General features: G+C 34.0%; 1 protein-coding gene across 2 annotated transcripts in view; it reads right to left on the bottom strand.

Annotated features, from left to right (window-relative positions):
• GLS (glutaminase) overlaps positions 1-21,901 on the bottom strand; it is an 87,235-nt gene that overhangs the window by 30,479 nt on the left and 34,855 nt on the right. Inside the window, exons 8-15 of one of the 2 annotated variants that reach the window (XM_025404107.1) lie at positions 14,694-14,726; positions 14,550-14,608; positions 11,443-11,509; positions 10,831-10,881; positions 7,947-8,123; positions 4,626-4,757; positions 3,562-3,654; positions 2,086-2,481 (exon numbers count right to left, since the gene is read on the bottom strand). In XM_025404107.1, the coding sequence (XP_025259892.1) occupies positions 2,335-2,481; positions 3,562-3,654; positions 4,626-4,757; positions 7,947-8,123; positions 10,831-10,881; positions 11,443-11,509; positions 14,550-14,608; positions 14,694-14,726 (759 nt within the window). In that variant the 3' untranslated portion in view covers positions 2,086-2,334. Of the gene's footprint in view, positions 1-2,085; positions 2,482-3,561; positions 3,655-4,625; positions 4,758-7,946; positions 8,124-10,830; positions 10,882-11,442; positions 11,510-14,549; positions 14,609-14,693; positions 14,727-21,901 lie in introns of those variants that run through there. The other variant, XM_025404106.1, reaches the window with a different exon arrangement.

Raw genomic sequence — 21,901 nt, 5'->3', positions numbered from 1 at the left:
CTTATCTCTTCTTCCATTTACACTTTTCTATAAAAATTTCTGGATGCTCCTTCTTAACATTTTCTAAACACAGTAGCTTAGATAACAGTACTTCATTTTTAAGTATGCATTTAAGCATTACCAACACCAAAATAGTAAGTGCCACAAATTAACAACCTAATTTTGAAATCTATACGGCTATGTATGCAATATGAAAACTAAATCTTCATTTTATAAAGTGAAACCAATTTCTAAATGAAATGGTAAAATGTAACAATTTAGATCATAGGGGAAACCACAATGCCTTTTTTCCAATTAAGGCATTTGGTTGCCCAAACTACAAATGGCCCCGGTGCAACTAACACAAATATGCAGTGAGGCCTTGAGAAGCATCCAGTTAGGATATGCATCTGAACATTCAAAGAACATTCAAGTAAGCATAAAATCCTGGGCAAAATCCTCTACAACTTAAAATATAATTATTTAAATATATAAATTTAATACTTAAGTTAGCCCAAAAGGCGTTTGGCCAGCACCTCTGGTAGGGAATTTCTTTTCTTAATATCACAGTTCCCAAACTCAAGACATTATGATCAAGATTTTCTATATTTGCACTAGTATCTAAAATACTCAGTGACACCTTTTTTGTTACACTATGTTTACTTTTACAGACTTTCCATTACCACATACACCATCATGCTAAGAAGTCACCAAGTTTTTCTTCTAATCCCCCACTAAAATAAACAGGTTTCAACAAACTTGAAACTGTAGGGGAACTACGGGGAAAACCAGAGGGGTATATGGAAGAAGGAAGAAGTGTGAATAGGTCCTATAGGATTTTACAATCACTTTGCCAAGACAACTTTAAATACTATGAATAATTACTTGAAATCAGGTTGTGTAGAATCTATAGTTCTCTTAAAAACAAGTTTTGATTCTCAATATTGCATTTTTATTATCAAACAAAAGGATTTAGATCTAACATATTTTAGTAGCATACTTACTACCTGCAGACTAAATTCATTTCTCAAGTACTCTAAAAGAGTTCAAATAGAACAAACTTTATGAGATGCTATAACTTATAACAAAAGAAATATTAGCATTTATAAAATTATTAGGATAATAAAATTTTAAAAGCTAAAAACCAAAATTTGCCATTCATATTTAAATATAACATAGAAAAAGTTATGTGGATAATATGAAAATAAAATTGTTTAGGTGAACAATTCACTTGAAGACACTCACTGTTTCTCCTTCTGAGTAACTAACCATTATAGCTTTTTATCAATGAAATGTCATTATCTCACATCTGAAATTCTTTGGCTGGAATGTTTTAGTAACATAAGACACTTCTGTATATAACAATTCTGACAGAACAGAGGAGTTGCAAAATAAAAAAGGTATATTTTAAAACATTTGATAAAATTTTAAATAAATTTTTTTAAATGTAAAGCCAATCTATCACTAAAAATGGCATAAATGTAAATGCAAGCTAATTTTATCCACTGCTATTTTAAATAAAATAATTTGGGGTTCATTATTTTGCCTTTTTAGTTTTGTATTTAGCATAGAAGTACTTTCTATTGCCACTACAGATATCAAGTTAGTTTTTTTTTTTTTTTTTTTTTTTTTTTTTGTTTTTTTTTTTTTTTTGAGACGGAGTCTGGCTCTGTAGCCCAGGCTAAAGTGCAGTGGCCGGATCTCAGCTCACTGCAAGCTCCGCCTCCCGGGTTCACGCCATTCTCCGGCCTCAGCCTCCCGAGTAGCTGGGGCTACAGGCGCCCGCCACCTCGCCCGGCTAGTTTTTTGTATTTCTTAGTAGAGACGGGGTTTCACCGTGTTAGCCAGGATGGTCTCGATCTCCTGACCTCGTGATCCACCCGTCTCGGCCTCCCAAAGTGCTGGGATTACAGGCTTGAGCCACCGCGCCCGGCCTCAAGTTAGTTTTAAAAATGGAAAGGAAAAAACAAAATGCAACAAAAGTTATGAGTTTAATTTGTGAATTTTAGAACTAAGAATTACAATTTTCTGTTACTATTGTAAAATGGGATTATCTGACCACATAGTTAACATCTTAATTACATCAAGAAAAATTTAAATTTTTCCTTTTTGTATTTTTAAAAATAAAGCAAATTTATGTACTTGTAAATATTTTTTAAAGACCAACAAATGCACTTCTTAATCTACTGTCTTTATACAAAGATTAAAAGGAGAAAAAAAAAGCTTTATGGCTCCAGCACCCAAGATTGAGAACAAAAAATACCTCAAATAAATATTTATAACTTGCAAAAAAAAAAAAGCTAAAGGTGTTGAAAGATTAAATGAAGAAACATTCTGAAACTAGAACCCATTTCTTTAGCTTTTCTCTCCCAGACTTTCCATTCTATATACTACAGTTGTAGAGATGTCCTCATTTGACTCAGGTGACACTTTTTTCCATACTGTCTCTTTTAAAGCAAGTTCTTGTTGGAGACTTTCATAGTCCAATGGTCCAAAGGAATGCTAGTTGTTCAAGCAACATACATAATTTATTAGTGCACTTGAGTGAAGAAAGGTCCAAGCTATAAAATGGTATTTTTCAATGAACATTATTAAAATGTTAACACTTTAAACCACCACCTCTGACATTTTGTTTCATGTTACTCAGGTCAACTCCCACGGAAGTTTCTATTCTGTTGGTTTTGCATAATTCTTACATAGTAACAGAAATTAATTTGATAAAAACTAACAAAAATTTAGTTTAGCACTACAGAAAATGTACTTAGTATGTATTAAAAATATTTTCTACTTACAAGTTCTTCATATTATCTTGAGGTCTAATTAGGTAATTTTACTACAAACATTTTCAATATGGTACGCAAAGAAACTGAATCAAAATTCTCAACACAAGCCCCTTGGTGCAGTGAAAAACTATATAAAATATAGACCAAAAGTTAAGTCCTGACTCTTAATACTACTTCTAAAAAAGGAATATATGTGTACAAGAGTATGAAGCCAAATACATTGATAAAAACACAAATAGGACCGTAAGATTATTAGGAATACTGCATTAAACACAGTGGAAAAAAATATTTCATCTACAGTGACTTAACAAAACTTTTGAGGCTTCATATGGTCTCTTACTAATACGATAATCCTTTTCATTTACATATCCATCTACACAGTATGCAAGAAGTTAAAATAAACTTCAATTTAGGACTGACAAATATTAAAACAATGCTTTATAGCATGTAGCACGTTTCAATGTCTTTTTTTTTTTTTTTTTTAACAGAATCAATTCTAAAAATCTTGCTTCAAATAGTGGAAAATGGAGGGGGAAAACCCTGACACTAGGCTAACCAGTTTCAATTTAAGTAACAAAACAGTAATATTTAAATATCTATATCTATTAACTATCTATTAAGCAATATTTAAATATCTAATACTGGTGATCCCGGATTAAAATGTCAACAATTTGTTTACACTCATTTATGAATAGCAAAGACCCGAGGCCACTAACAAAGATTTTATTTATACAGGCAAATATCACTTTTTCTCTTCTTAAAAATTTTATATAATTATCTAAATAAGAATTTTGCTTACCCTTTGATCACCACCTTCTCTTCGAGGATCAAGTTTTTTTGCAAAGTGTCTCAAATTATCATAGTTATGGAAATTACACAGAGAAACAAGATCCTGTAAACAGTTATACAGAACAGGTATAAGAAATTGGCTATTCATTGGTTATGTATATCCATATTTTAACAAACTCTGCTTATATCGTCCAGCTTAGAAATCATCACTACATGCTAATAAAGTAGTATAATGCATCAATAAGAGACCTAAAATCAGAGTAAGATATGGATACAAGTTTTAAGGGCACTGCTTACTAACATGATCCTAGGGCTCAGCCAATCAAATCATCTTTCACCTTCTACAAAATAGGGTTTATAACCAGCCCCATGAAAGAATTCTTCTATCAAATAAGTGTAAAGCAACATTAAAATATAAGTAAGTACTCTGGTTACAATCTACTATACTTTATATGCAATCCAATGTCATACTCTAGTTTTTGTAAAATATAAAAGACTGGAAAATAAAACAAGTTTAATTGAGTATGGCACTCAATATGAACTCTGGAAAGTAATAAATGTAACTAAAACTAGAAGCTCAAACATTAGCAGGAAGTAGGTAACAACAAAATACAGAACTATCAAGAGCAGTAACACTTTAAAAACTGTTTAATCTTTTTTTAATTTTCAGTGCTTATTTCCTCAAAAAAAAGTTTAAAGGTAGTCAATGGATAAAGATATTTAAAAATGCAGATTAAAGATAAACCAAAATAATTCTTAAGATATACTAGCTTTTAAATTACTTCTCCAAGTTTAATATCTTTTGTTGAGCTTTTGAAAATTGATACTAATTCTAACCATGAAAATTGAAATATTAGCATCTAACAAATATAATCTGTGGGAATAATTAAATGGGAGCTATCTGACAGAGGCAACTTGAAGCTCCTCTGGGAGTATTTCCACAGCTACCTAATAACTGGCACACTATAGGTGGAAGGTCAAGAGTTAATGAACTATGGAAAATAGGTTACAAAAAAGAATCATTGGATGGCTCAACTTATATCATCATTATTCTCATTAAGAAAATATGCTTACGTGACAAAAGTGAATTCCCTTAACACTGTTGCCCATCTTATCCAGAGGAGGAGACCAGCACATCATACCCATAACATTGGGGACAACTAAAAGAATGCCCCCAGCAACTCCAGATTTTGCAGGAAGACCAACCTACAAATAATTCAGTAAAAGAGTATTCAGGTAAAAATTTTAAAATAAGAAATGTTATGTTCAACAATAGGGAAATTGGGGCTGGGCACTGTGGCTCACTCCTGTAATCTCAGCACTTTGGGAGGCCAAGGCAAGCAGATCACTTGAGCCTGGGAGTTGGAGGCTAGACTGGATAACACAGGAAGATCTCATCTCTACAAAAAATAGCAAGACATGGAGGTGCACACCAGTAGTCACAGCTACTCTGGAGGATGAGGTGGGAGGATCACATGACCTCAGGAGGTCAAGGCTACAGTGAGCCATGATCGCACCACTGCACTCCAGCCTGGGTGACAGAGCAAGATCCAGTTTCAAAAAAAAAAAAAACAAATTGGGAAATCGGTTTAAAAATTAAAAATTATCTCCTGACCTCGTGATCCTCCTGCTTCAGCCTCCCAAAATGTGCACCTGTAGTCTCAGCTACTCGGGAGACTGAGGCAGGAGAATGGTGTGAACCTGGGAGGCAGAGCCTGCAGTGAGCTGAGATGGCACCACTGCACTCCAGCCTGGGCAAGAGAGCAAGACTCCCTCTCAAAAAAAATAATAATAAAATAAAATAAAATATTATACATATACATACATATCATAGAATTTCAACATTAAAAATATTGTAGAAAAATTTTTATCAACATGTTTATAAATAAAATTATAAGACTGGGTGCGGTGGCTCATGCCTGCAATCCCAGCACTTTGGGAGGCTAAGGTGGGCAGATCACCTAAGGTCAGGGGTTTGAGACCACCCTGGCCAACATGGCGAAACCCCGTCTCCACAAAAAATACAAAAATTAGCCATGTGTGGTGGCAGGCACCTGTAATCCCAGCTACTCGGGAGGCTGAGGCAGGAGAATTGCTTGAACCTGGGAGGCAGAGGTTGCAGTGAGCCAAGATCGCCCCACTGCACTCCAGTCTGGGTGACGGAGTAAGACTCCATCTCAAAAAAAAAAAAAAGTTACAAAACAGTTTGGGATAGATATGAATATAGAAAAATTGTTTAAAGATACACTCTAAGGAATTATAGCAGTTACATCTAAATTGTGAGGCTATGGATACTTTTATTCTTTCTGACTATATTTTCTAATTGTTCTAAATAAATGTATTGTTTTTAAATATAACAAATTATTTTTTAAATATTTTACAATTAGAAAACAATAAAAAGTTATATATTCTTAAAAGATTTTCTAAAATGGTAATTTAAAATTACTCCTCCTCAAAAAATTTAAGTTATATTAGCAAAACTTGACAAATGATAAAAACAAAACTTAATGTCATTAGGGCAGTGTTCATTAACTGCTTACTAACATTCAGTTAGTAAGTACCTCTGGATAGAAATATACCAATAAGACCGGGTGCAGTGGCTCGTGCCTGTAATCCTAGCACTTTGGGAGGCCGAGGCAGGCAGATCATGAGATCAAGAGATAGACACCATCTTAGCCAATATGGTGAAACCCTGTCTCTACTAAAAAAATACAAAAAATAGCTGGGTGTGGTGATGGGTGCCCGTAATCCCAACTACTCGGGAGGCTGAGACAGGAGAATCACTTGAACCCAGGACACAGAGGTTGCAGTGAGCCAAGATTACGCCACTGCACTCCAGCCTGGGTGATGGAGTGAGACGCCGTCTCAAAATAAGTAAATAAATAAATAAACAAAAATAAAAGAAGTATACCAATAAAGTACTCTTACACAAAACTAAACAAAACAAGCAGACAAAAAAAAAAAAAAAAAAAAAAAAAAACACCTGAATTGGATCTACAAATTTATAGGAAATACAAGGGACAATGGAACAGAGGTAATCAGCAATGTACAGACAGTGGAAAACTGTATAGACTGAATGACCCAGTTTTTTCGACCAAACAAGAAAAAAAGAGAGACCGGTCAAAAGACAAATAGATTAAAAAAAAAAAAGGGGGGGACACACAACCCAATCACAATGTATGCGCCTCATTTGTATCCCAAGTCAAACAAACCATAAAATAATATAATAGGCCGGTGCAGTGACTCACGCCTGTAATCCCAGCAATTTGGGAGGCTGAAGCGGGTGGATTACTTGAGGTCAGGAGTTCGAGAACAGACTGGCCAACGTGGCAAAACCCCATCTCTACTAAAAATACAAAAATTAGCTTGGTGTGGTGGCGGGCGCCTGTAATCCCAGCTACTCAGGAGGTTGAGGCAGAAGAATCGCTGGAACTCAGGAGGCAGAGGTTGCAGTGAGCTGAGATCATGCCACTGCACTCCAGCCTAGGCAACAAAGTCAGACTCTGTCTCAAAAAAAAAAAAAAAGAAAGAAATAATAATTTACAAGATAATCCAGGAAATCTGAACACTGACTAAATATTTTGATGATACTCAATTTAATATTGATATGAATAATGATATTAAAGTTTTGATATGTAATATTTAATTTTTATATGTAAAAATTATATTATTGTTATGTTTTGTTAAGGGTCCTTATTTAGAATTATATGCTGAAATATGACAAGGATGGGGAAACAGATGCACATACAGATGAAACAAGATTGGTCATGTATTCATAATTATTGAAGCTGAGTGATGGATAACATTAAATGCATCTCTCTCTCTCTCTCTGTTTTACATGTTTGAAAATTTCCAAAACAAAAAAAGCTTTTAGAATGGCATTATGACTTGACATGAGCAGAATGAAATAAGAAAAGTCAATACACTTTAGAAGTGGCAAATGCACAACAGAGCTTAAAGCAGTACATTTTTGTTAAGTTTTAACTTTAATATACTTTTAGTCATTAAAACATCTATGGCTGTAATCAAAGATGTGAAATGTGAAACGTCACATCTTTGCAAACTTTCTGAACTTAAAGAATTCTTAAGATACATAATCATCATAATGCTAAACATTAACAACTAAAAGTAAAGAAAGACTGTACTAACCTTGTACACTGGATTGCCTTAAAAGCAGAAGGAATGAGGTTCTACAAATCAAACTTCCAAGTTCTTAAGAACCTCTGGTAGACCTTAGCTCTATTCCTTACTAATCTTGTAACAAATTAACCTTAAAAACAAGCCTCTCAAAAATTAATATACAGCTTTAGAAGCTAAGTTCAAACTGCATTTTTTCAAAGAACCAGTTCAGACTAGTTTCTTGCCAGAGAAAATTAAAATTAAACAATTACTTACATGGAAAGCAAACTGCCCTGAGAAGTCATACATGCCACAGGAATGCATCAAACTCAAAGTATTTCGAACTGCTTCAGGGCTCAGTACTCTTTCACCAGTAATTGGGCAGAAACCACCATTAGCCAGTGTCGCAGCCATCACACTGGCTGATTCACAAGTCACTTCAATGGAGCACAGCTAACACAAAGAAAAAGCAGAATTCTCATATTACTTTTAATATTACTGTTCACTTCTAAGATAATCTATTTTATTTGGTATTTCATACAGATCTGAAATATTTATTCCAAAGTGATTAATATAAACTTGAGGACATTCTAAAGATTTTAATTGACCAAAGTCCTACCCCCTTTTAAGGTTTACCCTGATTTGGCCAAAGATACTCAGTCTTTTAATGGCAGAACTAGACTAGGAAGTGCCAGCCTCTAAACACTAAGATTTGTTATTATCCCATGTGATATTCAAATCTGCTTAAATATTAATACTTTCTGTGGAATACACAAGCATAATTACTTTTAATTCAACAGGAAAAAAAATGAGCCATGAAATATTTTTAAGGTAAAGCACCATACATGAGGATTATGATAGTGTCTACATGAGAAATCATCATTTTAGAAAAAAATGCTAAAGTGCCTGACATTTCACCCATAACAAAGCTCAGTATCCCCATTTATATGATAACAGGCAAAGGACAAAGGGGAAGAAAAATATAAAGCAGATCTGTCTCAGATGCTCTGTAAGCCTAAACCAAAATGTTATCCTTTAGACCACTTATTAATATTTATTTGATATTTACTATGGGTGCTAAAAATACCCTCTAGGATGAAATTTTTGCATTTAAACACAATCAAAATAATGAAAATAGTTCACCATACCAAACCCAAATTTACCCATAAAATGAAAATAAATGTTTCCACATTTTATTTTTAGCTAATAGTAAGCAAAATTGGGATGAGATGGGGTCAAAAAAGAAAGTAGATAGGAGAAGAATGGGTTCTGAACTTGTAAATTTTCCTCAGCCATACTCCAAGATCTACAAGAGGCACAAAGAGGTCTGGAAATAGCAAGGAGGAAAACTAAGTATAGTGAATTAAAACATTGTGTGTTTAACTTTGACTAGATTGCCTATTTATATCAAAAATCTCTTCCCTATTTCTCAAAAACGACAGAATCGACTTATAATACTGACCCAGAGAGCAAAGACTTGTTATAAGGTCGACTTAATCATACAAGGCTTTCTCAATTCCAATGATCATTTCCTAATGTATACTTAACATTAATTGGAATTTTGTTTGTCATAAGGCAGCACATTATTAATTTGCCCAATGCTAACTTGGGTACTCTCCTGCAAATCTCAATGGTCGTTCAATTTGATGCACCCCTTCTCCAAAAAAGTCAGTATCACTTCTATGGCCATTTCTTGACTTTTGCCATGAAGTACAGAAATGTCACATTATAGTAGATTCTGTAACAGCCAAATTTAAATATGTATTCCAAAGGAAAAGAAGCTTATGGAAAAAATTCATACAGACTAGGAAAAAATAAAGGCTAGTTCCAAAGGAATTTCACACATCATCTCATGTTATCTTCCACATAATATGGCAAGACAGGTCAGGCATATGCTACAGATAAGGAAACTAGGGATCAGTAACTAAAATTAAGTCACATGGCTAATAAGTCGCTGGGCTAGACCTTAAATTTTGTATTGATGGTCTGGATTCCCAGTTTACGGTTTTTCACATTGGGCAGATGAAAAGCTGCAACCTGGACATCTATCAAAATCTAACTCATTATCAACCTCACTTATATATTCTCTAAGATTACTGAAAGGTTAAAATTAAGGAACTTTAAAAACTAAAGACAGGCAAATGTAAGGTGAACTGGAAATTAACAATAATGCAGCCTCCTATGTGGCTTCACATTACAGGCTCATCAGTGGCACCAGCTGTGTTGAATCTGTAAGAATAAATTGAACTGAAAATGTGGGTGAGAGAAGAGATCTCCAGGAAGGCTATTCTAAACTGAGTTCTATACCACAGCCACTGTGTAACATGGTCCCTCTTGCCCAGTCCCGCCCCCTCAATATTGAGAGCTACTCTAACTTAGAAGAAAGCCTGACATATGACCTGCAGAAATGAACTAGTACCAGTTAAGGCAGGATAGAGCAGTAACAAAGAAATTACAAGATACCAAGTCAGCTGAGACACTGACACTTTTAAATGCTTAATAAGAGCCCTCTGATTATTTGGTGGGGGAAAAAAAAAAAAAAAAAAAAACTTTTCCCAAACAAAATGTAAAGGCTACAAAAAATTTAGAGCTCAGTTTATAATTAGGAGTGCCAATTTCTGGGAGTGTACATTATTTTTGACAATTCTTCAATATGTTTACAGAAAAAATTGTCCCTATTACATTTTGAGGCATGATATTTTAGGCAACATGGACATAAGACTGCCTTTTATGAAGACATTTTTGAAAGTCAATGAAAAATGTATTTTCTCATGGCCTAGAACCAAGATTTCTGAGACACCTATATTTTGCATAATGTGACACATCCATTTATTTATTTTGAGACGGAGTCTCACTCTATCACGAGGCTGGAATGCAGTGGCGCAATCTCGGCTCACTGCAACCTCAGCCTTCCAGGTTCAAGTGATTCTCCTGCCTCAGCCTCCCGAGTAGCTGGGACTACAGGCAGGCACCACCACACCCAACTAATTTTTGTATTTTTAGTAGAGATGGGGTTTCACCATGTTGGCCAGGATGGTCTCAATCTCTTGACCTCATGATCCGCCCACCTTGGCCTCCCAAAGTGCTGGGATTACAGGCGTGAGCCACCGTGCCCAGCCAACACATCTATTTATATATATAATTTATATAATTAAATTACCTGGAAGTAGAAGTCTAATATACCAACCATATCTGTGCCTTCTGGAAAACACTAAAAAAATAGAAAGGCAATTAAAAATTCAGGCACACAGGAATGCACATAAGTAGAGAAATACATGAAAAATTTCAAATGTACACAAGTGTTTCATTTTAATTAATAAAATAGCATGTAACTTCTAAAAGAGTATAAACATGAAACAAAAAAGCAAAATTTTATCACATTATTTAAGTTTTTAGATACTAGTTTAACTGACAATGATAAAATGATTCTCGATGTATAAATCAAGTTACTAGACCAGCCACTTAAAAAAATCAAGAGTAGTTAACACTAATCAGGTATTATTATGCTTTTGAAAAAATAGACTAAACCTCAAACAAAATTTGCATTAATAAATAAAATTAGTCAAATATTTAAATACTGCCAGATACAAATCAATTTAATAATAACATTAACAATTTGATAATACTGACTCAAGAGCACTCTGCAAAAACTTCTGCACCTTAAATAGTAATAGGTAGTTGCTTAAAGGCTATTGTTGAATTCTTAGCATACATCTTCATGTATTTTATTAAATGAAAGAATAATTTGAAAGAGAAACAAAAATTTAAAAACCTTCTTTTCTTTTAAGTAATATCCTATCGCAAAATTTCGATCTCCACTTTCTCTTTCAGACTGAAACCTGGAAGAAGAAAAAAACAAAAAACATTTGCTCTATGTACTTTCTTTAAAAGTGTGATTGTTCATAATTTCATTTGTATAGCAATGTACAGCATGAAGAACACTAAGATTTAGGACTACAGAGTTCCAATCAATTCTGTCAACAGGCTATTTGTGTAGCTTTGGACAAGTCTTTTAAGTGGTAATTCTTTCAATCTTCATTTTCTTGGCTATAAAATGACTGAAATGAATCAGGCCCATTCAAGTCTTCATATTTTGTAAATAAAAAGGATAATTTTAAAATTCTCAAATCTTCTACCATTAAAATACACTGAAAAACTGCAGAATCCTCTGGCTACCCAAAAGTACAATAAGAATCCATTTTAATCGACATAATCAGGGAACTTGATATAATCATGGAACTTTCACTGAGAGTGGGAAACACAAAATGGATCTTGCAGGATTCAATGGACTAACAGATTCCAGGGTACATCCAGACCATCGAGACCATCGAGGCCTAGGCACTGGCAAATTCCATGCAGCATGAACGGTTAGAAAAGTATTATGGACACGGCTCCACTGAAGAATGGCAAATATTCTGATGTAACCAGGAAACACACATGGAGAAGAGTGGGAAAATATCAAACAAACAAAGGAGACTGGGACAAAATTATCAAAATCAATAGATGTCGAATAATGTAATAGCTCCTTACTACCCACAAAACAAAAGCCTGAGGGCTTTCAAACAAGTTACCTAATCAGATCTACATTTTAGAAAGATAACTGACATCAGTTTGAAAAAGGGGAAAAAGAAGCGATGACTGATCTATTAAAAGAATACTGTAATGAGAGCTACAAAAGCCTGAATTTAGGCAGCTGTGATAGGAATGGAAGGAGAGGTATGATCAAACATGCAAGTAGTTGGATAATCTTCCAACCTGATGAAGAAAAGGAGAGACTGAGTAAAGACTGATACAAAGCCTGAATTTCTAACATAGCCTGAGAGCATGATAATATTAACTGACATAGGGATCTATCTGTAGAGCAAAGAGCAGTTTGGAAAGAAAGAGAATGAGTTTTGATTTAGACAGATTTAATTTGCATTATATTTGAGAATTACCCTACAAGTCTAAAAGGGCTGCTGACAGTAGAGGAACTGTGGGTAATGTTCTTTATATCACTGAGGTGGACAGCCCCTTCTAATTGTACATTTTAACATTTCAAACTCTTATCAATTTGCCATACTTTTAAAAAAAAATCAACATAGTTTAGATAAATGACTAACTAGTCAGCAATTATCAAAGTGACTGACACAGTTTTTCAACACTATCTCAAGTGCCTATTATCTGCCAGATAACATGCATACAGAAATGAACTGGAAGACACAACATTCCATCTAGGTCTTAAGGAGGGCAGAGTCTAATGGTGATTATGGGGCAGAGAGACATGTAATAAGTTTGATAAAATATGGTAATAGGAGAGCACAGAAAAGAGGCAAGCTGAGATTCATGGAATACTTCCTGGAAAAGATACTTAAGCTGATGAATTAATGTTGGGAAGGCATGCAACCTTAAAATGCTTACCCCTGAAATGCAAAGCAGGAAGTGCAAAATAAGAATAAAATAGTAGTATACATGCTAAAACATAATAATATTACAATAATGTTTAACAAAATAATGTTTCTAATGACAAGGAACCAATCAGACAAATACAAAATGGGAAATATCCACCATATGGCCTGCTGCCTGTTTTTATAAAGTTTTTTAGAACACAGCCTCGTATTGTCTATGGCTGCTTTTCTACTAAACAGCAGAACTGAGAAGTTACGACACAGACCGTATGGTCCACAAACATAAATTATTTACTGTCTGGTCCTTCAAAGAAAAAGTCAGCAACCCCTGGTCTATAAAACAAGCAGCGTGCACTCTTTAAAAATAAAAGCCCATAGCTGGGCGCGGTGGCTCATGCCTGTAATCGTAGTACTTTGGGAGGCTGAGACGGGCGGATCACAAGGTCAGGAGATTGAGACCATCCTGGTTCACATGGTGAAACCCCGTCTCTACTAAAAATATAAAAAAATTAGCTGGGCGTAGTGGCGGGCATCTGTAGTCCCAGCTACTCGGGAGGCCAAGGCAGAACATGTGAACCCAGGAGGCAGAGCTTGCAGTGAGCCGAGACCACGACACTGCACTCCAGCCTGGGCGACAGAGCAAGACTCTGTCTCAAAAAATAAATAAATAAATAAAAGCCCATATAAAAATATTTAAAAGCAAAGATCTAGAGCAGAGAACTGTTCTAAGTAAACAGACAAAACAGACATCGTAATAAATACAATGTAAGAACCTTGATTTGTTCCTGAATCTAAAAAATAATAATAAAAGTTGTAAAAGACACTTGGGGAAGAGATGGGGACATTTACATATTGATTAATGTCATGATATTTTAAAATTAACATTAATATTCTTACATGTGTTAATGATATTGTGGTTATACAGGAGAATGTCCTTATTCTTAGACTGTATGTGCTTTCTTATTCAAGGGTGAGGTATCATGATGTCTACAACTTAATTTGAAATGGTTTAGGGGAAAAAAATCTATGTACATACATATTTACATATTTGTATGCAGAGGTATACATACATATTTTTATCTATCTAAAGAGACAGAGATTGAGAAAAAGCAAGTAAGACAAAATATTAGAAAATATAAGTAAAATATAAGTAAAAGATGTATTTTTTCAACTTTTCTATAGACTGACAAATTTTAAAATAAAAAATTGGGGTAAAAATCCAGATAGCCTGGAACAGAAATAGAAGAGAGGTAAAACAGGTATTATAAGCAAAGATAAAACTGAATAAGCACCAGTAATTTGACATAAACTTGGGGTCTCTTCTGATTGTATGATTACCTATAAGAAATTTGTCAAAACTATTTAAAGTATTTTTAAGTGTTTCTGTCAGGTAATTTAGAAATCATTCATTTCCCTCTAATGAAAAGAGAGCAGATCAATTCTAAATACAGTGTGTGTTTTTACGTAACAAAACAGCATTTAAAACACTCACGTCGCATTACTGAATCCAACATATTCATTACCAGCCATCTTATTCAAAAACTGCATGACCTATAAACCAAAATTAGGAATTAGTAATCAAAAAACAAATATATAGAAAATGTGGCATGAAAAGTGAATTACATGTTGCACTTACATAGTCAAATTTTTCAGCATTATTTACTCCTTGCTGCAAAAAAATAAGAGACATAAATATGTTAATATAGGTACCACCACAGTTAAGTTTCAAGCTAATATCAAAATTTCAAACAGCTACCATTATAATATACTGCATTAGTATTTTTAAATCTAAGAAATAGTTCTAAAGTAATTTAACATTCATATAAACTCTTTTACATGTTATTTAATACCCATATGTTGTTGAGAATGCATCAGAATTACAAAGGGAATGCTTTATTTTAAGTATATCTTTACCCAACCCAAAGTTACAGAAATTTAACTACAAGTTACCATGAAATTCCCTTATCTTTTATGACAGTACATAATTTTGCTAAAATGTGTTATTTAATCTTATATTTTAAAAAACTTAAAATAAAGTTTCACCCTTCGAAAAGAATTAAGTATATATAAAATATTTCAATTAAGAAAAATCTATTTGTATTTTATTAAATCCTTTAATATTAGAGTTAGAAAAATGAGTTATGCTGCAAAACTAATCTTTTATAATTCCAGTATATGCAAACATTCTGGTTACATTTTACTACTGTAGAGAAAGCTCTATTCCTAATAGCTCTCACTTGTTATAATAATATTTGAACTAAAAAAAATTATATTTCACAGTCTAAAAAATTAGCTTCTATTGTATTTAGCATTATGCCAATTCAGAGTATGGAAGATGTATTGTTTCATCACTTTCATTTCTGACATGTTATCTATTGCAAATGTCAATAGGAAAAACCTATGTAATGTAGATCAGTTCAAGTAGCCAAATGGTTTCATTTTACCTCGGCGAAGTTTACAAAGCAGTAAGTTGTAGATCTGAAATCAAACGTATTAATTGGTGATATGCACCCAAAAGAAACAATACATCTCTAATTTCTAAAATAGGCTTAAAATAAAATAATTTGACAACTAAAGTTTTTAAAACACTTTTTACTTTACCCTCAAAAAAATCCAAAACATTATACTTTAAAATATTATGGGAGGAAAACCTGTACCAGAGAATTATTTAATTGAATAAAGCCAGGTTCATTCTTTACAAGAGGATTAGAGTGTGGCTGACAATATGTGAAAACCTACAAATCACCTTATTTAAGAAAGACGTGCAATCACATTTATACAATCAGTAGCTAGAAGGACCACCATACTATTTCATCAAACTTAGGCATTAACAAAACTTCAACAAGATTAAGGATAATTCAGTTACAGCCATATTGTAATCACTAGCTGTGTATTTTCTCTAAAGTATCCTTTGACATAATTTTTTCTTTCCTTATATTATATACCAGAAATCAAAATGTAGAAATGTAACTCCAAAGCTGTTCAATGAAAAATAATTAAAAGAAGAAATTACCAACTTCATTGAACTGTTGCAGTTGTCAAAATATTCCATAGATCCTAATGCTGTAAAATATGTAACAACATTTAAACCACAAAAACCTTTGTAACCTTAGAAAAAGCACAAAAAAACAACTCTTTTGGAAACGGATGTCAGCATTTGCATTGCGATGTCATATGGATAATTACTGGTTAAACAATCAATGTAAAATAAACACGTTATGTTGAACTTTCATTCTGTGACCTAAACTGTACCCTACGAAACTCTTACAAGTTGTCTTCATTGGGCTGTCATGTTTAATATACAAAAATAAAAACCATTCAACTTTAGACTATGGTAACATAATTGGTCTATTTTGTGACTTACTAAATTAAAGCACAATTAGTTTTGCTCTTACGTTGTTTTTAAGAAACAACTGGTATTTACCAATGTCTAGCATTATACAGTATAACATTTTGGGTACTCAACATTCTCTAGACAGATTATGTAAATAGAGCAAAACAAAATACAGGCATACCTCATTTTATTGAGCTTCACTTCGTTGTGTTTCACAGATACACATTTTTTAAGAAATTGAAGGTTTGTGATAACTCTGCATCAAGTAAATCTACTGGTACCATTTTTCCAACAGTATGTGCTCATTTTACGTCTCTGCGTCACATTTTGATAATTATTATTACATGCCTTATGGGTATCTGTGATCAGTCATTTTTGCTTACTATTACACTTGTTTTGGGGTGCCACAAGCCATGTCCATGTAAAATGGTAAACTTAACCTATAAATGTTGTATATGTTCTGACTGCTTCACTGATTGTCCATTCCCATCTCTCTCCCTCTTCTTGGGACCACCTATTCCGAGACTCAACAATACTGAAAACAGGCCAATTAATAACCCTACTATGGCCTCTAAATGTTCAAGTGAAAGGAAGAGTTGTACAACTCTCACTTTTAAAAAGCCAGAATGATTATTAAGCTTAGTAAGAAAGGCATGTTGAAAGTCAAAACAGACCAAAAGTTGAGCCTCTTGCACCAAACAGCCAAGTTGTAAATGCAAAGTTTCCTTTGCATTTCTTGAAGTTCTTTTTTTTTTTTTTTTTTTTTTTTTTGGAGACGGAGTCTCGCTCTGTCACCCAGGCTGGAGTGCAGTGGCCGGATCTCTGCTCACTGCAAGCTCCGCCTCCCGGGTTTACGCCATTCTCCTGGCTCAGCCTCCGGAGTAGCTGGGACTACAGGCGCTCGCCACCTCGCCCGGCTAGTTTTTTGTACTTTTTAGTAGAGACGGGGTTTCACCGTGTTAGCCAGTATGGTCTCGATCTCCTGACCTTGTGATCCGCCCGTCTCGGCCTCCCAAAGTGCTAGGATTACAGGCTTGAGCCACCGCGCCCGGCCGCATTTCTTGAAGTTCTTCAAGGAAATTAAAAATGCTACTTCAGTCAACACACGAATGATGGAAAGCAAAACAGCATAATCGGTAACATGGAGAAAGTTTGTGTGGCCTAGATAAAAAAAAAAAAAATCAAACTAGCTACAATATCCCTTAGGCCAAGGCCTAATTCAGAACGAAGCCCTAACTCTCTTCAATTCTATAAAGGCTGAGAGAAGTGAGGAAGCTGCAGAAATGGGTTTGCAGCTAGCAGAGGTTGATTCATGAGGTTTAAGGAAAGAAGCCGTCTCCATAACATAAAAGAACAAGGTGAAACAACAGCAAGGGCTGATGCACAAGGTGCAGCAAGTTATCCAGAAGATCTACCTAACTTCAGTGATGAAGGTGACTACACTAACAACAGATTTTAAATGTAGATGAAACAGCCTTTCATTGAAAGATGACATCTACGACTTTCATAGCCAAAGAGGAGAAGTTAATGTCTGGTTTCAGAGGACAGCCTGACTTGTTACAGGCCAAGGCAGCTTGTAACCTTAAGTTGAAGCCAATGCTCATTCATCATTCCAAAAATCCTAGAGTCCTTAAGAATTAAGCTAAATCTACCCTGCCTGGGCTTATAACAAAGCCTGGATTGGACCACATCGGTTTACAACATTGTTTACTGAATATTTTAAGCCCACTGTTGAAACCTACGGCTCAAAAAAAGATTTTTTTTTTAATAGAGATGGGAGTCTCACTATACTGAGCAGACTGGTCTTGAACTCCTTGGCTCAAGCAATCCTCTTACCTCAACCTCCCAAAGTGCTGAGATTACAGGGGTGAGCCGCCATGACCAGCCAGAAAAAAAACAAAACGAAACATTTCTTTCAAAATATTACTGTTCACTAACAACACACCTGGTCACCCAGGAGTTCTGATAGAGATGTACAAGGAGCATAATGTTGTTTTCATGCCTGCTAACAAACATCCATTCTGCAGGATCAGGGAGTAATTTCAACTTTCAAGTCTTACTACTTAAGAAACACTGTTCATAAGGCAATAGCTGCAATAACAGTGATTTGTCTGATAGATCTGGGCAAAGTAAATTGAAAATCTTCTGGAAAAGATTCACCATTCTAAATGTCATTAAGAACTTTCATGATCATAGGTTGTCGAAATATCAACATTAACAGGAGTTCAAATGAAGGTGATTCCAATCCTCATGGATGACTGAGGAGTCCAAGTGGAGGAAGTAACTACACATGTGATAGAAATATCAAGAGAACTAGAATTGAAAGTAGAGCCTGAAGATATGACTGAATTGCTGCAATCTCATGATAAAACTTGAATGGATGAGGAGTTGCTTCTCATGGGTGAACTAAGAAAGTGGTTTCTTGAGATGAAAACTACCTCTGGTAAAGATGCTCTGAATATCACTGAAATACAACAAAGGATTGAGAACATTCCATAAACTTAGTTCATAAAGCAGCGGCAGGGTTTTGGAGGATTGACTCCAATTTTGAAAGAAGTTCTACTCTGAATAAAATGCTGTCAAAGAGCATTGCGTGCTACAGAGAAATCTTTCATAAAAGGAAGAGTCAATTGATGTGGCAACTTTATTGTTGTCTTATTTTAAGAAATTGCCACAGCCACCCCAATCTTCAGCAACCACCACCCTTACCAGTCAGTAATCATCAACATCAAGACAAGACCTTCCACCAGCAAAAAGATTAGAACTCACTGAAGGCTCAGATGCTCCTTAGCATTTCTTACCTATAAAATATTTTTTACTTAAGGTATTTACACTGGTATTTTTTCTTAGATGCAATACTACTGCACACTTACGAGATTATAGTATAAACACAACTTTTGTATGCATTGGTTAACAAAAAAATTGGTATGACGTGCTTTTTTGCAATCTTCACTTTAGTTAGGTGATCTGCAGTATCTCTGAGGTATGCCTGTATTGAATAAGTGCACTGACTAAAGAATGTTTCTCCCCAAAACTTCCCCCATTTAAATGTAAAGGCATTTGATTATTATTTGTTCATATAATTTACCCTGGAAATGGCATTTAACTTAAGTCAATAAAATATATCTGCTTGTGTATCTCTTGGAAAGACTTCATGTACCCCAACGATTGATGAGATCTAATAATCATTAACATGTCACATTAATTCTGAAAAAGTTACAGTAAAAAGTTTATTTGCAAAGCTCTTAGGAAAAGCACATGCCTACATATACAAAAGAGAGTAAACCACCCCCAATGCAAAATCAAAACTAAAAATGATAAAAACCCATTATCTTCATCATTATGGAGTAGTGGGGTGAGTTGGGTGGAGAAACAGATGTTAACAAAAATAAAAGCTGGGCATGCATATATGAGAGCTGGTCATACTCGTCTATTTTATATATGTTTGAATTTTTTCACAATAAAAAATTAAAGGAAAAATATTTATTTGCTAATAATTTCCCACACTAATTTGCAAGATTTTCCTTTTGAGCATTTTTCTTTCCCATTTGAAACAGTCATTGATTTTTAGTTCATGTATCAGTGGATATCTTCTATTGCTAGAATGAACTCACAACTAATTCTCTTCCTATTTTTAATTTTTACAGACGTGTGAATTGAGAAACTTTGCTTATAATAGATAAGTACACTGAAATTTTAAAAGTTTTATTATAGCAGTGTTAGTCAGTTAATGCCTCCAGCTCATTACATGCCAAAAGTCATACAGTACTCTATCCTCAAAAATTATGCTAATGCTCTTATTTACTGACAACTTACTTAGATTCTCTTTCGATTTTGTTGAAACCAAAGAACTAGAAACAACCTAGTATACAACATGACTTATTACCAGTCATTACAATGGTTCACCTTCCTTAACAACACTGACTCTAATATTTCAAAATGTCCTCTTTTGCTGGTGGGTTGAGGTTTTTACAACCTGAAGCTGTGCACTGTACTAAAATTTGAAAGACATGAGAACTATGTCTTTCTTTTGGAAAATAGGAGGACACCTGGACTAAAGGCAGATTAATTTTTTAAAAGGTGCATATAGAAACAGATTTTGAAACTGACTTATCTTAAAACTATCAATTCCTCAGTATTCCTTGGAAAGAATTCCAAGTATGGAATCCAAAGATATGTTTATCCCAGTTGGAAGATCACTGTATGAGCATTATTAGATACTGTATTATTTTTTAAAAAGTTATAATCATTTGTAGTAAAAACAGTAGAAACATTTTTTAAATAAACCAAATTGGAATATACTTACCAAAATTTCTAATCCACTCACCAAATGATTTAAAAAAAACAAACCCATATGGGTTGTTTGAAAAGGGTAACCAGATCCTGATATTAAAAAACTATACAAATTTTTCTGTAAATATGCCTGTCAAGTTACAGAATTTACATTCCTTTGAAAAATACTATATGAATGAAAACTTGATAAAGCACCACTGAGTTTTAACATTATCTATTAAAAAATTAATGTAACTATATTGCAGTGTTTTTATACAGTTTTTTATAACATATTTATGAATTGATTCATATATTATACTTTACAACACAGGTGAAAAACACTGTTAACAAGGACATCTGTCAATAAATTTAATACTAAAATGGCTCATTTAAAGTCAATGCATCAATCAGAGTTATTTTGTAAGTATCGCACTTGATTCCATTCATAAAGTATGGAGGTGCAAGCCAATTAAAAATTAGACATCACAAAGGAAGAGGCAAAAAGAGGTAACTAAAAATGATTTTACGAAATATTCTTAATTTAATCTTATGATTGAAAATGGTTTAAAGCTAAAGAGTATTAGTAAAATAAAAAATAAGACACTCCAGGTAAAAAAGAATGTTTTTCTAGATCTAGTATTTTCATAGATTAACCCTAAAAATAAAGTTAACAGAACAATTTTTAGTTGACAATAAATGCTCTACCTTTCACTTAAAAAAAAAAAAACTAAAGCATAAACTGATATAAACGTGAAGTAAATAAACCAATATAATCCTGTCTTCTGAATGTTGCCAGTCCAAGGCATTATGCATTACTCTCAGAGTCACAAACCACTCTTATAAGCAAACCATGTCTTATAAGCATACCTAACAGGCTATTGCTAACATGACCAAATTGAACATTACATAAACATTAACTAAGCTTGTCTTGATTTTCAATGAGTATGATTACAAATTTAAAGAAAAAAAAACCCTAATTTTTAAAATTCAAAAATACTTTTGATTAAAAAGAAAACTGAGCTTCTTTAAATGACAAAAACTGGAAACTACCACTAGAATAAGGCATGCCAAGTAGAATGCCTCACGCCTGTCATCCCAGCATTTCGGGAGGCCAAATTGGGAGGATCACGTTAGGCCAGGAGTTGGGGACCAGCCTGGGGAACATGGCAAGACCCCATCTTTATAAAGAACTAGCCCTGCTGAGAATGGCGTAAACCCGGGAGGTGGAGGTTGCAGTG

This window comes from Theropithecus gelada, chromosome 12 (assembly GCF_003255815.1).
Source record: "Theropithecus gelada isolate Dixy chromosome 12, Tgel_1.0, whole genome shotgun sequence".
In the NCBI taxonomy this organism is placed as follows: domain Eukaryota; kingdom Metazoa; phylum Chordata; class Mammalia; order Primates; family Cercopithecidae; genus Theropithecus; species Theropithecus gelada.
This window is presented reverse-complemented; position numbering and strand designations above follow the sequence as displayed.